The sequence below is a fragment of the Cheilinus undulatus genome, linkage group 21 (genome assembly GCF_018320785.1).
Source record: "Cheilinus undulatus linkage group 21, ASM1832078v1, whole genome shotgun sequence".
Lineage (NCBI taxonomy): Eukaryota > Metazoa > Chordata > Actinopteri > Labriformes > Labridae > Cheilinus > Cheilinus undulatus.
This window is the reverse complement of record NC_054885.1, coordinates 4171296-4186802: the sequence shown is the minus strand read 5'-3', so window position 1 is coordinate 4186802 and position 15507 is coordinate 4171296. Positions and strand designations below refer to the sequence as shown.

The 15507-nt window shown below is 39.3% G+C and overlaps 1 protein-coding gene across 5 annotated transcripts in view; it reads right to left on the bottom strand.

Moving 5' to 3' along the window:
* The window catches only part of pkn1b (protein kinase N1b), a 74380-nt gene that overhangs the window by 31567 nt on the left and 27306 nt on the right, over positions 1–15507 (bottom strand). The window contains exon 1 of one of the 5 annotated variants that reach the window (XM_041777668.1): positions 7623–7706. The exons of 3 other annotated variants lie outside the window; for them this stretch is intronic. In XM_041777668.1, the coding sequence (XP_041633602.1) occupies positions 7623–7691 (69 nt within the window). In that variant the 5' untranslated portion in view covers positions 7692–7706. Of the gene's footprint in view, positions 1–2432; positions 2775–7622; positions 7707–15507 lie in introns of those variants that run through there. One more of the 5 variants, XM_041777667.1, reaches the window with a different exon arrangement.

The window sequence follows — 15507 nt, the reverse complement described above, 5'->3', positions numbered from 1 at the left end:
AACAGGACAGTGCAATACAAGAGTGTCAGATGAAATGATGCAAAAGCAGTCAGATTTTCAGAACATAGGAATTAGGGCTGAACGACTGGGGAAAATATTTGAATTGCGAATATTTTTCTCCAACATTGCGATTTGATATGCAATCTTTTCAGAAGTTCCACATCTCATTTACTTTCCAACAAACACAAGCAATAAATCATTCTGTATTACAACCAACATAATATTAGATTAAACAAGGACTGACCAATTTTAAAAAATATGAATGTGATGATTTTAACCTGTATTTTAAAATCAGATATGCATTTTTGTATTGAAGGGAGTGACAATCTTTATGTCATTCTCATATTCAATAAGAAACATACAAAAATTAAGAATTTTTCTGTAGACCAGTGGTTCCTAACTGGTTGGGTCCCGGGACCTACCATCAACTCTTCAAGGAGAACTGCGACCCAGATTTTGGAGATTTTTGGGTCAATCAGATGTATTTTATAAAAAATAATAGAGCGTGGGCCTTAAGGCTCAGTTATGCTTTCCACGTAGACGACCAAACGGACAAAAACTGATGTGGAATCATGATGCAGAAACGTCTGGTGCATTTACAGCGCCGGCGTCCTCTTCGCTGCAAACTGATATTCTCCCAAAAGCTAGGGGGCAGTGTCTTCAAGAATCACGTCTGTAGCGTGTTTAATGCCATTTTGACCTCTGCCGCGTCTGACAAAAATGCAGCTGCCGCGTCAGCTGCACGGGACCCCTCGTGAAGGTGCGTGTCTTAATTTTTGATGTCACGTTCGACGGGAAGACTGTACAACAGCCGTAATAAAACACTGAAACGGGACAAAACACGCGGGTTTTATCAAGTCTCTAGATAATTTGGCACAATTTTTGCCCAGGCACACATCTGCGACCCACTGAAAAGGGCTTTGTGACCCACTTTTGGGTCCCGACCCACCAGTTGAGAACCACTGCTGTAGACTATTCTAAAAATTGCACTTGAATAATTGCAAGATATGTCATGCATAACATCTCTGCTGCATAAAAAGCTGTAAACTGGCATTTTGGCACAAATTTCAGGTAAAAAAAAATATTGCACCTTCTGCAATTTGATTGCAGCAGGTGATATTGCGATTTGATTTAATTTGCGATTAATTGCCCAGCCCTAATAAGAATCCCTAACTGCTTTTAAGAATGATTTAATAACCCGAAATTGGGATGACATATACAGAAATCCAAATACTGATAGTGCGTGTGAAGAAGTTGTAGGTCTGTTGGTTCAGGCTCACACTCCACTAACTTATTTGCTTGTACGGCCAGAATTTACAGCTGATATAGGGATGAGTAACAAATTCCAGTAGAGACATTGGTACTGGTACCAGCACATCCAATACCTGCCAGATTAAGTTACAACACAGATATTAGGACGAAACGAAAGGCAAGAAATAGCATGACTGTCTCGAAATTGTTTTGCTGTCTGGAGTAATGTCTCTGCTCTGCTTGCATTTCCCTACCAAGGAAATAATCACACTGACACATTTACTTTATTGTTTACCTTTGGTGCAATGCCTGTGTGGGAATTTTGCTAGGACCTCTTAAATAAAGGACACTGGCTTCTTATTCCATGCTCTGCAGGCATCTTCTAAAGACATTTCTGTGAATCATTTACGATAACCAGTCAGCTTTTATTCTCCCATCAGCTAATTTTTGGCCAATTAACTTGCAAAGCTTAAAAGGCAAGCCTCCTAATCTCTAGATTCTTGGTGCATGTGACTCAGTGCTCACGCTGGAAAGCCCTGATTTTAAAGCATCTGTGCTAAAATGACAATGACACCACACATCCAGTCTGACTTGGCCGTCATGGCTCTGACAAACAAACTCAGGGAGGTAATAGTGTGAACATGGACTTTTTTTAATAATTCAGACAGTGTGCAGGAGTTTGCTTGAAATTTTTCATTATTATAAACAACTTTAAAAATCTCCAAATACTGACCACCTACTGCTTTATTTTTGTTGCCGTTCTATCAAAGAAAGCATTGATATCATTTAATTTTTACTATTATTTTATGTTAGATTAAAAATTCTGGTAACCCCTCTGCACAAGTCCCTCCTAATAAAGCCTGAGACGTCTTCGAGTGTAAGAAGCAGCCACAGCCTTTAAAGTCAGAAGAGAAAGCAGAGGCACCATGAACGACAGGAAGGGAGAGTTTGTGTTGTGACGCACTCATGTTCAACACAATACGACTAAATCCCCCGTGTTTTAGGACAAATAACCTCTGGAGCAAGGGGCAGCACAGCTCCAAATCACAGGATAAAAACTCACATGTGATTCACCCTCAGACTGAAGATGTTTTTGCAGGAAGTGAATGAGGAAGCAGACTGAAAGAGAAGGCCACAGACGTGGATGGTAAGAAAAGACGGCCATGTTGAGGCCTGCTTACCGAACACTCAGTGTCACTTAGTTCTGTGTGCATGGGGGAATCAACCTGATGATCCCCTGCCAGGTTCTCCTGGGTGTCCTCACTGGCCATGGTTGGCCTCTCTGGCTCTGGCTCCGGGCCCGGCGCCCTCCCAACCCCGTCACCGGACACAAACTGAACACTAATACCTCACCCTCACAGCAGAGCCAATCACACACAGAGAGCTATTCCTGCCTGCCTTTAAAATCCAGGATGTCCTTCCCGCCAGGAATCAAAAGCCGGTCTAAAAGCGGAGCGAGTGAACGAGGCGGAGGGCAGGAAGAGAGAACAGCACAGACCCGAGCCCCACCTCACTGCTTCCTGTTCTGCTCTCTGCCTGATAGAGGCTGAGGCGTCATGCAACTTTGTACACACAAACACACACATTTGAGAGGTTTAGTAAGTGAGAGAGCGAACAGCCACTCTGCTTCCTGCTGCTGCAGCTTCAGAGTGAGAGACAGGCTGTTGTGGTTGACTTTCTTCATGTTAAATAGCCTATATGACTATGAACGCATGTGTTTATGTATGTGGAAGTAGTCTGAATTCACTACTTCCAAACACATAGACACATGCACTGTTTATATAGACAGTAGGGATTGCATCGCTGCTTCAGTTTAACTTTAGTATCACGTGATATCAACCCTGTTTACAAACATCAGCCATCAGCTAAATCAGGTATGCCAGACTGAATCACGGCAGGGGCCGAACTGTGAATCTGGGTCTAACCTGAGGGCCTAACAGGGTCAACATTTCCCATAAATTGTCAAACTCATCTTCAACAGTAAAAAATTATAGGGAAAAGAAATTAAACATTGATGTTAAATGATTTTTGGACTAAAAGTTGACAAATTTAAAAAAAAAAAAAAGTGACTTTTAACATTTAAATTGTGAATACATTTCAAAAGTGTGAGCTCTAAATGTCAAAATATGAGACAATATTTAAAATCAAGAGTTTAAAAGGTGAAAAGATAAGATAAAAATGTAGGTTTTTGAATCTAAAAGGTCAATATTTGGGATTAAAAGTCAAAGTTAGGAGTTGATAAGGTCAAAATATGAGAAAGAAAACAAAATAATGAGTTAAAAAGGCAAAAATATGAGATAAAGTTCAAAATCAAGAGTTTTAAAGGTCAAAATATAAGATAAAACTCTAACCATTCATTTTAAATGTCAAGTTATGAGAGAAATATTTAATTTTAAGTTTTAAAGTTCAAGATATGAGATAAAATTTTAAGATTTAAATAAAAAATGTCAATATTTGGGATTGAAAGTCAGAGTTAGAAGTTGAAAATGTAAAAATATGAATCTAAATGTCAAAATATGAGAAAAAAAGTCAAATTATGATTTGAAAATGTCAAAGCCATAACTTTAAGTCATAATTGTGAGATGCAAAATTGAAAATACTAAATGAAGATACAAAATTTCTTTTCCCACACTCCTTACTTTTTATCAAATTATTTCAACTCTTCACTCTTTCTGATTCTTATGACTTAAAAATGATATTTTCAATCAGCAAGTTTACATTTTTATATGGGAGGAAATGTGTAGACCTCATGCTAGAGGGCCATATATAACTGTAACAGGGGCCGGATTTGGCCCCTGGACCTTGAGTTTGACACCCCTAAGCTCAATTATGAGGCACTTACAGGCATCAGTTACCAGTGTTTATCTGCTGAGTCCATTCAATTTAATGCTGACATCTTGTGTGTTTATCAGCTGGTTTAAATGAGATATTATATTATCATATTATATCATTACCATTTATAAGCTGTTAATACAGCCAGAAATTTTCCTGCATGCAGATACCAATAGTTCACCTTCCAAGCTAACATCTGCAGATACAGATAATGATGCCAATAATACTGTGCATCCCAGTTGTTCATATTGATACAGTTAATGTTGGATAGTAGGGGTGTGATGAGGTTCTTATCTCTCAAGACGAGTGAGATGAGACAGAATTTAAACCTTTTTTTAAATTTGACAAAAAAAAAAAAAAAAAAACACATGAGCAGAAAATATGTTCTTTATACAGCTGAAAGTCAAGATTACAAAGCATTCAGGTCTATTCAGAAATGTTTAAGCTAACTCCTCTTGTACTGAATAAGCTATCTAAGTTTATCTTGTCTAGCTTTGACTCAAACTGTACATTTGAATGATCTTCAAATCAGACCTTTCATTTTAATAGTCTAACCCATCTTTGTTTTACTACACTATGCACTCTTTGCTACAACTTCAATAATAATAAAAGCATTTAGATTATTTTGAAAGTACTTTAAAAACTGTTTACAACAGAGCTAAATATAAAGAGCTGAATCAGTAAAATCAAACTATTTCTCATCCTCTTTAAGTACATCCATATTTAAAACACCCTAAAGAAATCATTTAGTAAATAACACATTTGCTTTTTTTACAGTAATTTACAGAAATAGATTATTTGATCATTTTGGGGACTTGTTTCTCATATGAGCTTTTTCATTGTTGGACACGACGCACAGATGAGCGTATGTGTTAACGTGTGTGCGTTCGTGAGTGAGTGTGTGTCTCTGCTCTGTCTGCTGTCAGACAACAAACAGGACACGTTTAACTGGGGCTATAACCTCGTTCGGAGCTAACAGTGGACTCTATGGCGCTCAAACAGAGTTTGTTTTGCTTACCATTGCAGTATAGAACAGTTCATGTTGTTAAGCATGTTAAGCTCCTGATTGATGCTAGCACAGCCAACAGCTGATGGATGTGTGACTGATAGACGATAGCATTACAAAGTCACAGATACCGGCACTATGTGTGACTCTGCGTGCATACATGAACTAAATAAACCCTGGATCCTCTTCACAAGACTGCACAGGTTTCCAGCAGCAGCATTTCATCATTTCACACCGTTATGATGAACTTATTATGCATAGGCGGATCACGTATGGCCCCAGGTAGTGCTCACGAAGTAGGGGGTGGGGATTGGAGCGGTGATCTTAATGGGTCATGGATCAGCTCTGTTTCTTTATTAGCTGTCAAACCAACAATTTTAAAGTGTCCAGGGCATCTTTGAGATCTTTTATAACTTCCACTTTTGGTATTGTTTCTGACAGTAAAGCTGCTGCTCCTGGTATCTGCACATTATTGATCTTGCGAGATGGATTTCACTTCGACGAGAAGTCTTGTAACATTTTGAACTTATGAGATCTCGTCACACCCCTATCAACTGATAAAAATTAGATGTCGGTCCTGATGAAACACAAGTATTTCCCTACTGACCACAAGATAATCTGTTTGAAATATTTAGCCTAAAAGACACAATATGTACAGTTTACAAACTGAAAGAATTAAAAAGACGTACGTTCATGTTCTATACATGTTTGAGTTGAGTTCTTCCCAGCCTGGCCAGTTACTGGTGCCAGTTATGTGGCATCAGTGTCAGCATTTTATTTCATTGATAATCAGCCAAAATCATTTAATTCAGCAGTGTGCCACTCTTGCTCCACCACAAGATGTTAAGTAAAAACGACTCAATGCACGGACTTCCGATCCTAAATCATCACTATATCAACATTACGCCTCATCCTGCAGTGAGAGCAAAAGGTCACTGGGAGGTCAGTGGGTCAACGAGCTACAACAGCGCCATTGACAAGGAAAAGTCAACTTTTGAGGACATTCAGCAAAAAATGCTAAATAAAACCACACATCCTTATTTCAACATAAACCTTTTAATTTATGTAATGCACTCATCCATGGCATCAGCAATAATATCATGAACTCATGCTGGAAGGGATGAAAAATTAACCTCAAAAAGGTAAAACAATCCACTGTTGACATACTATTCCTGGTGCTCTCGATACACCTCCTGTGTATGAGGTCGCTCGCCTTGGTCAGAGCAAAAACCGCGGCACTGACATTGTATGTGGAAATTGCAGGTAATAGAAAAGTCTTTTCATCAAGAACTCCACCTGACACAGTGTACTATCTAAACAGTATTTATGTGTAAATTAAGGTGGTAGTACCATCATAACGTTTGCTAACTGCTGTTAAACAACTGACTAAGAAGAGGAAGAAGTGGACACAACAAAACACACGAAGAAGAAAAGGCAGATTCAGAAGCAAGAGCAGCAGAGCTGTGAGACCTGCTGGCGTCTAATCCCTCTAAATACTATTTATAATTCATAATCTTTTAACTTGTAAGTTAGTTTTATATTTCCTATTTTTTATTTGTTAATTGTACTAAATGCAGGCTCTTCTTACTCTCTTGTGTGCTGTGTTTACACCACTCTTGCTGCGATAAATGTGGAATTTCCCCTTGTGGGACTAATAAAGGAGTATCTCATCTTAAAAAGCCTGTGGATGTGAAAGCAGAGAATGTCAAAGACAGTAGTGATTTCAATGCGTTTCAAAGCTAAACGCAGATATATAGACGTAGAGAACACCGGCTACAAGTCCAGCATCGTATCGTGTCACATAAGCTAGTCTGGGGTCCTTAAACACTGTCCACAAGTACCTGCTGTACAGGCTGTTTACTAACAACCACATGCTTTTATGTTAAAGAATCAAACCTGTACCAAACCATGACCCTAAAACTGAGGTACGTACTGTGAATGTTACATCCCCACTACAGCAAACCCCCATTTTGGTTTCATGGATAGAGTACACATAACGAGGGAGAAAAGCTGTTAAAAGTAGCTTGAAAAATTATCTAGACGTCCACCGCTGAGCAGATTTTTTTAAAGTTTGAACCAAATACGACCTCAGAGACCAAACACCAGCAGCTCAGACGGATCACGGCTCCTTTCCTGAAGAGTGCTGTGTCACTCTCTCACTGACAGACAGAGGGGTCAGAGGTTTATCTGACTCAGATGCTCAGCAGTGAGGGGTCAGTGACCCCCCGAGCCCTCGCTGTGCTGCAGTTGGCCTTCTCTGGCTCCATATCTCCCTCTGTGTCACACACTCTAACACTAAAGGATACACTCATAGACAGAGAAGTACAGAAACACAAAGAGACAATGTGAAAGCAAAAGAGGCACCAAAACACATTTAGTTGTTCTTGTTGTCATTCTGCTTTAGAGAAAAGGAAGTCAAATAATAGCATGAAGTGTAGATAGAATATGCAAACACAGAAGCTGCTTCTGGCATCATATCAATGGGGACATAAATGTCCCGTATCTGTGAGCAGGTAGTCAAATATTCTCTCACCGAGCAGCTGGGACTCCGGGACGGTCCTCTGTGGAACGGGCCGGTGGCTGCAGAGAAAGCAGCCCCCATACGTCCATGCTGTCTCACCTTAGCATGTATGGCTGAGCTGTCATCAGCAGATCCACTGAGATGAAGCTAAAAACTAACTCAACAAAGTCTCAACGATAACTGCAGCATCAAACCGCCTCGCTCAGTGTGCGACTGAAACAGATACAGTGACTAAAAGTGAGCTGACCACAGTGAGCAGGAACTAAGATCACATCAGTTTTTAAATATGGCTCTTAAAGGCACAGGCTCATCATGGTCACCTGGAGGGGAACAGGGGAGACATCATTAAGGTTTTAAACTTCCAGTTAAATTCAAACAATACTGACAGGATTTTGTGTACCACACCAATAAAAACAGAGGTACTAGACGCCCAATATGAATAATCTATTGTTTTAATCAACGGCCCAGACCAGGGGCTGGGGCTAGCCCTGGACAGGGCACCTCATCTTGGCTCTTCACTTTTTGGCTTGCCACTTTTTAAACACTTTTCACCATCTTCCCACCCCTTTTTGCCTTCCATTAGCCATATTTTTCACTCAAACCCTTTTTTTTTGACACTTTTCAACCACTTTTCACCTTTTTCCCACCCTTTTTTGCCTTTCTTTAGCCTTTTTTCCACTCATACCTTTTTGTTTCCACTTTTCAACCACTTTTCAACATTTTCCCACCCTTTTTGCCTTTCTTTAGCTATATTTTCCACTGTTACCCCTTTTTACCACTTGTTTTTAACCAGTTTTCACCATTCTCCCATCCATTTTTTGCCCTCTTTTGCCTTTCTTGACAAGTATTTGCCATCTTTAACTACTTTATCCTCCTATTTAATTGAAACTTTTACACCGTAGTTTACCATTTTTACCCAATTTTTCAATTTTGCCACTGTTTAACAGCATTCCTTCATTTTCCCATCCTTTTTGCCCTTTTTTGCCTTTCTTTAGAATTTCATAGCACTCTTGTCCCATTTTTGCCACTTTGTAACCACTTTCCACCGTTTTCATACTGTTTTGCCCCCTTTTGCCTTTTTGTTTTCTTTTGTGCTCCCTTTTGCACCACTTTCACTATTTTCCTCTCATATACATGCCCTTTTTTGCTTTATATTAGCATTTTTTTGCCTCTTTTTCTATTTTTGCCACTTTTTAACCATGTTTCACCATTTTCCCACCCTTCTGTCTTTGTTGGACATTTTTTTCCCCACTCTTACCCTGTTTCAGCCACTTTTTAACCAATTTTCGCCATTCCCTCCCAGTTTTACCCGTTATTTGCTTTATCTTTACCCAATTATTCCTCTTTTTCCATTTTTGCCACTTTTTAACCATTTCCCACCATTTCAAGCCTTTTTTTCTTTGCTTATCCTTGCTGCTTAAAGTCTTAACTATATTAAAAGGCCTGAATTCTGCTTCTTTTTCATCACTTTTAAGAGGTGCATTATTTAGTTTGCTGTTTTTGGTCTGAGCTACATTTAGAGATCTGTATCAATATCAGTATCAGGAAGGGTGAATTTGTAAATCCTGGCATATCAGGTATCAACAACGAGGGAGTACTGTGCATCCCTAATAGGCAGTATATAGCAGCCAAAGTGTTGCCATTGTATTTTGTGCTATTTAGACACATCTGTTTCTCCTTCTCGTTTGGCAGCTTTTGATTAAAATCTGACTAAAAATATAACGTTTTTTTTTTGTCATTTTTTGATCGATTGATGACTAAAATATCAGAAATTGCATTGTTTTAAAATACATGGTCCTACAAATCCTGAAAGCATAGCACATTTTGACAACCATAAATAGACATGACTGGGAACACATGCTGTATAAGTACCTCCTATATTTGCTCTCATACTTCCCCTTTAACACGACAAAATAAAAGCATCCAGACTGTTTTAAAGTTTAATGAATGTCCTGCATCTGCTAAATCAAAATCCAACCATCTATTTTTTTAATTTCTCCTGCTATAGCTACTTATAATTTTTCATCCAAATTGTATTGTATAGCTGGCTTAACCTGGGTTTTTTGTTGTATAGCCTGGGTCTGTTTAAGATATTTTGAGGCTTTTGTGCTTTAATCAGATAGGACAGCTTGAGAAAGACAGGAAGTATGTGACAGAGGAGTGGGGGATGAGGTGACTAGTGGAGTCACACCTACAACCAGCATGAAAAGGACTGTTTAGTTTGTTTATTTCATACATTTGGAAGCACACATGTGAGTGATGTGGGCACCTAAAGGCTTGTTTTATAACCACTGATAAGATGCAGACAGGGGGATCAAAAACTAGAAATATCAGTTTATCACAAAACCACAGTTGAGAAAGCTCAACATTTTATCTCCAAAATGATAAATCTAAGAAGTCATGAGATGTTTCAGTGCCCATGGTATGACCAGTGTTTCTGTTACAGGTCATTTTTGTCCAATCTCCAGATTCCAGCCTGTTCTTCTCAAGAATTTAAAATATTTCAGGCAGGGTCAGCCAAGGGTTAAACCAGTGGTACCTGCACTGTTAGACAAAGGGGAACACTCCATTATTACACTTTTAATACTCACAAAATCATGGTATTTTTAGTGACAGACACAATTTCTGCTTCTGCTAATTTCAATTACCTTAAATGACCTATCACAAGGCAGGCTAACACATTTAAGTGGTATGAAAACATGAATCTGAGGACATAAAAGCCACAGACTCTACAGGAACATAGGCAGCATCGCCGTCTGGCTGCTGACAGAGACTTCTGCAGCCTGTTGATGGCAGTAAAATGGTTCTTACTTATCTTTAATTTGACCTAACAACAGGCAAGAGCTGCGCAATTACAATGACATAAAAATGATGCAAGAATGCCCCTTTCTTCTGCTATTTTTTTTTACTTTTTACAGCCCAAACCAGTCACTAGAATCCCTTACAGAACAACCTGTCAGTGGCAATGATGTTAACAAGTGTTTGTCTGAGCTAACAAAACAATTTTCACTCAGTCATAATTGTCCTTCTCACGTTTGCTACTCTATTCATCCTCCTTTATCTCTTCTGCCTTTCTTTGACACCATCAACCTTTCCTAAATTCCTCCATCTTCCCTGTTTCTCTTCCTCTCATTTCCTCTCCATCCTCTGCTGTCCTGTGTGACACATTTTGGCTAACAGCCTTTAGTCCTGTGCTGCTGCTGTGTGACAGAGAAACCATCCCTTTGATTAAGTTTTAATGGTCCGTCAGCCCATCTCTGTCTATAAATAGAGATGGAAATCCACTGTGTTGGTGTGGAGGCGGTGGGGGAAACTGACCAGTTATAAGCCCTTTACTGTGTCATTTCTAACCCTCCAAACCACACGCTGCAGAAACGCTGATGTGGTTCAGGACCTGATTTTAATGCGATTGTCTCAGTGATGTGTTGCTGAAAATAATCATCATTAAATAATGTGCCATAAGCATGATTTAAATGGAGGGCTGAACTTGTTTTGGGAAATGGGGAGCTTTAGATTTCCAGGAAGTTACTGGTGATGATGATTATCAGGAAGACGTGGATTAAACTGTGAGCCTATTTGCAACGTGTGCCCTTGAGAATTCCTCCTACAGTATGAAATGATCAGCAAATACATTTATTTATTTAGGGAAATGAGAGTCGGGCATTTCTGTTTCTTTATTCAACCTGGCCTCTGTTTTAAGAGCTATGGTTCAGAGATGCAGCGATTGTGAAAATGAGAGCCAGTACCAAAATTTAAAATAACAAGTGAGCCTTTAGCCAATTGTGATGTTTTGTCATCACTTATTTTAGAGTAAGACTCTCACTGTGCCAACATTTTCTCTAACACTCAGACCAGAGTTTGTACAGCCTGGTAAAAGATCTCATATTTGATTTGGCAGCACTGTAATCAATTGATGCAGATGTTAATCTTATGCATCGTTGGATTCCTCCCAAAAGCCATTTTTTCCATTAAACAACACAATGAGCAGCATGCATACATTATACACCATTCTGTAAAGCAGGGGTTCTCAACCTTTTCAGCTCGTGCACCCCAAAATAAAGGTCCCAGAGACCGAGGACCCCCACTGTACCTGAAGGTGGTTCAACACAGACATGCACCTTCAAGAACAGTCATGTGGAGACAAGTCTGTCCATAAGGGGGTATAACAGGGAGAGTTTTTGGGGGCCAAGCCAAACTGGGGGCCCATGGAGGTCAACAAAACCATGGTCTATTGTAAAGTTAAGCTGTGATATCCATATTTTATATATAACCCAAAAAAATAACCACTTATCAATGAAATAAACCTCTTTTTTAAATCATTCATGCAGAATATAGCCTTCTTAAAAATGTATATCTATTTTGTAAAAAAAAAAAAAAAAAAGGCAAAAATGGGTTACAGTGGCAAAAATGGGTATAAATAGTGGTAAAAGGGAATTAAAAAGTTGCTGAAAAGGCTTAAAATTGGCAAAATGGGTGTAAATCTAATGAAATGGGAAGAAAAATCGATATAAACTGGCAAAATAGTGCTAACTAAGAAAGAAAAAATAAGCAGATATTCGCAGAAATTGGTCAAACTGCCAAAAATAGGCTTGTCAGATAGTGAAATGTGGTTGAAATGGGAAAAAATGGGCATAAACAGTGGTAAATGGGGTAAATAGTGGCAAAAATGGGTCAGTAGAGGCAATATTAGGCTCATGTAGCAAAAATTGGTTTAGAAGTGGCAAAAACAGGCAGAAAAAATGAATGAAAGAGTTTAAAATCGATAAAAATAGTTGTTACATGGTAAAAAAGTGTTAAAATTGATGGGAAAAGTGGATGGGAAAAACAGTGGAATTTTAAAAATATTTATATTTTTTTAGGGTAGCTGGAGACCCTTTCTTAGTGTCTTGCTCTAAAATGTTCTCAGATTTTCACCTCATGATGTCATGTGGGGAGTTAGCCCCACCCCCAGGTTTGGTTGGCCCTCCCTGCTTGGAAGAAAGTTCAGCCCTCCTCTCCTGATCCTCAGCTGAGAGGAGGATCAGGAGAGCCACATCTATTAAGCCACATCCATTTCCTGAAAGGGGCGGAGTCAGGGGTGGAGCCAGACAGCTCAGTAACATTTAAAGCCACAGACACAGAAATGGCTCGTTCTGAGCAGGGCTGAAACAGAGGAGTTTTTAGGCATGCAAAAATCCAATACTGGAGTGTTTTTATCAGCAACAAACTTCACAGGCAAGGACTTAACTTGTCTTAAAAGGGTAAAATATGTCCCCTTTAACCATTTAGCTGGATAATTGTGCATATTGCTGGCTAACATATAAAGGAAATTGCATTTTAGGGGCTAACAGATTTAGCACTGTTGCTTTTTAAACTTAAGAAACAATGTGTTTTATGTAAATAGACTGATCATTTAGATAAAAATGTGCATTAAAACAGATGATTTCATCAGTTAGCACTACAGCCGTGCCATCTGACATTACCACTCTCCCTCTCCTTCTGTTATAAAAAGCCAAAAAAAAAAAATCTGTCTGATTTGCTACAGCCACTGTCTGGCATGGATACGGCATCAAAACCAGCTACCAGTAAGAATCATGGAGAGAATCTAGTTTTAACAGAGATCATATCTGCATCAAATCTTTTTTTTTTTTTTTTTTTTATAATTTTTATTGTAGCAAAATCATGCCCCTTCACCTTGTAAGGCTAGCATTAATTTTGTGGGGTTTAAGACAGAACTTTGTACAGTATATGTTGCCATTGGCAAAATAACTCTAGAAAAGAGTTGGTGGCTGTCAGTAAGTTTATACTGCAGCGTTTACATGGCTGCTAGCTGAATCCAGCTATATCAAAATGAAACTCCTAGCAAATTTCCATTCAAACTAACAAATACAGTGTTAAAAATACAGAAAATCCCTTCTGAGAAGTATGTTTTTACACTGAAACACTGTGTGTAATGAGAGAGAGGCGCAGCATTTAGTAGAGACAACTTTACATTCTCCTCACATCCTGACGTCTGCACACCGCCACATTCAGGAGGCAGCGGTTGGGATTTGGGTTAGGAGCGGGTGGAGGTAGAGGGTGGGGTGGGGGTTAGTAGAGGTTGAGGTGGAGTAGTGAGGAGGTGGGGGGTTGAATAGTGATTTTTAATTAATCCCTCTTAGACACACATGATCACGCTCATGTCTTTAAGCCACTGCACCACAGATTAAATAAACACGTACATCAGGAAATATGTTAAACATGCACTGGGATGGAGGAGAAGCTTAAGCAGGAAGATATAAAAGCACTCGCTCTGTACATGCATCCAGACAGACTCCCCGGACTAATGTACTGTAACTGGCTGGTAATGAATAAAACAGCACAGTAAGGCTCTGTCAGCTGGATGAGGAGAGTACTAGCAGGAGGAAATGTTGCTCCTCATTATGTCAACACAGCAGTTCAGAGGGAAGTCTGCATACGGCACAGTTAACATCAGGACAGTGTCACACTCAAGGAGCAGACCCAACCCACTGTGATGTTGGGAAGTGGGCTAACTCAGCAGAGTTAGAGACACTGGGAGGAACTTTTATTTTGTGGTCATTATAGCGACCCTTCTGGAAAAAGCAGGACACCTTATCCTTATATTCAGTTAATCTAGGACCTTTATCACACATGGAGTCCTGAAAAAAGGAGAATAAGGATGATGCAAAACTGTGCAAGGAGGCAGCAGAGTCTCAAACATCTGCCATGGTGAGCTAAAATGCTGAGCCGTAGTGGTACAGATTTGTGGCAGCAATGACCTGTTAGGGCTCAAGCACCAAATGTGTGGTGGAGGACCTTCTTTTAATGCAAAGGATTATTTTGTTGTTTTATTTTTCTCCACAAGTTTTCTTGATTTTCAGTGCCTAAACATGCTGAAATACTCACCAAACTTCGCAAGCAAATCAGGTCTTGTAAATTTTTTTATGTTCTTTAGGTCTCCAATAGAGGTGGGGAAAACTGGCACAATAGCGCCCTCCCTGACAGCTTTTAAAGTGGCAGCCCCAGCGCAAGTTTCAACTGTGACAATAAAATTTGGTATTTCCAGCATCCTAAATCCTGCACGAGTTTGTAATCATGGTGGATTCCCAACAGAAAGTATACTCATTTGGAAAACAAGAAAAATTTAGTGTTTTTGGCCATTTCCCAAGGTTTTTATTGAACTAACTCTTTATAGGGGTTATTTTATTTAACCTTCATTTAACCAGATAAAACCCATTGAGATTGAGATCACTTTTACAAGGGCAACCTGGCCAAGAGGTCAACAACACACATCATAAAAAAATACATTTCAGTGCCAGATTGCAACATTAGGTTAAAAAAACAGTACTTTTGAAAGTGCATCGGTATTTGCAGATAAAGTGCTGGAAAACGACTCACAGAAACAAATTTATAAACACAGCCACTGTTCTGTGGGCTCACGATGTCTGTCATTTAAGACTGAAAGAAATGCTCCAAGTGAAATGAATTCAGACGATTTCAAGTCAGTCTGGAGAGTATTCCATGCAGAGGGGGCAGCAAAACTGAATGCTTTTTTCCCCAATTCAGTCCTGACACGAGGAACAATCAGATGAACAGTGTTGCTAGAGCTCAAGGCATAGTGACTTTCCATTGACTTTGACTTTTCCATTTCTGTTAGTCTTGGTCTAGTTTTTGTCATGGAAAAAAAGCTGTTAATGAACATTTTTAGTCATAGTTTTAGTCGACGAAATTAACACTGCTCCAGCCTCCAGACCCTGAATGGGTTGTTAATGTAAGTAATTTTCAGGCCTCTTCCTACTGAGTCAGTCAAACCCACTTCAAATTTTTTATAGAGCTAGAAGAGACAAAAAGAGATTTCTTCAAATCTTGCACAGAATTCAAAGTGCATGGCTGTGACGGTTTGTCAAATTTTGGTGTC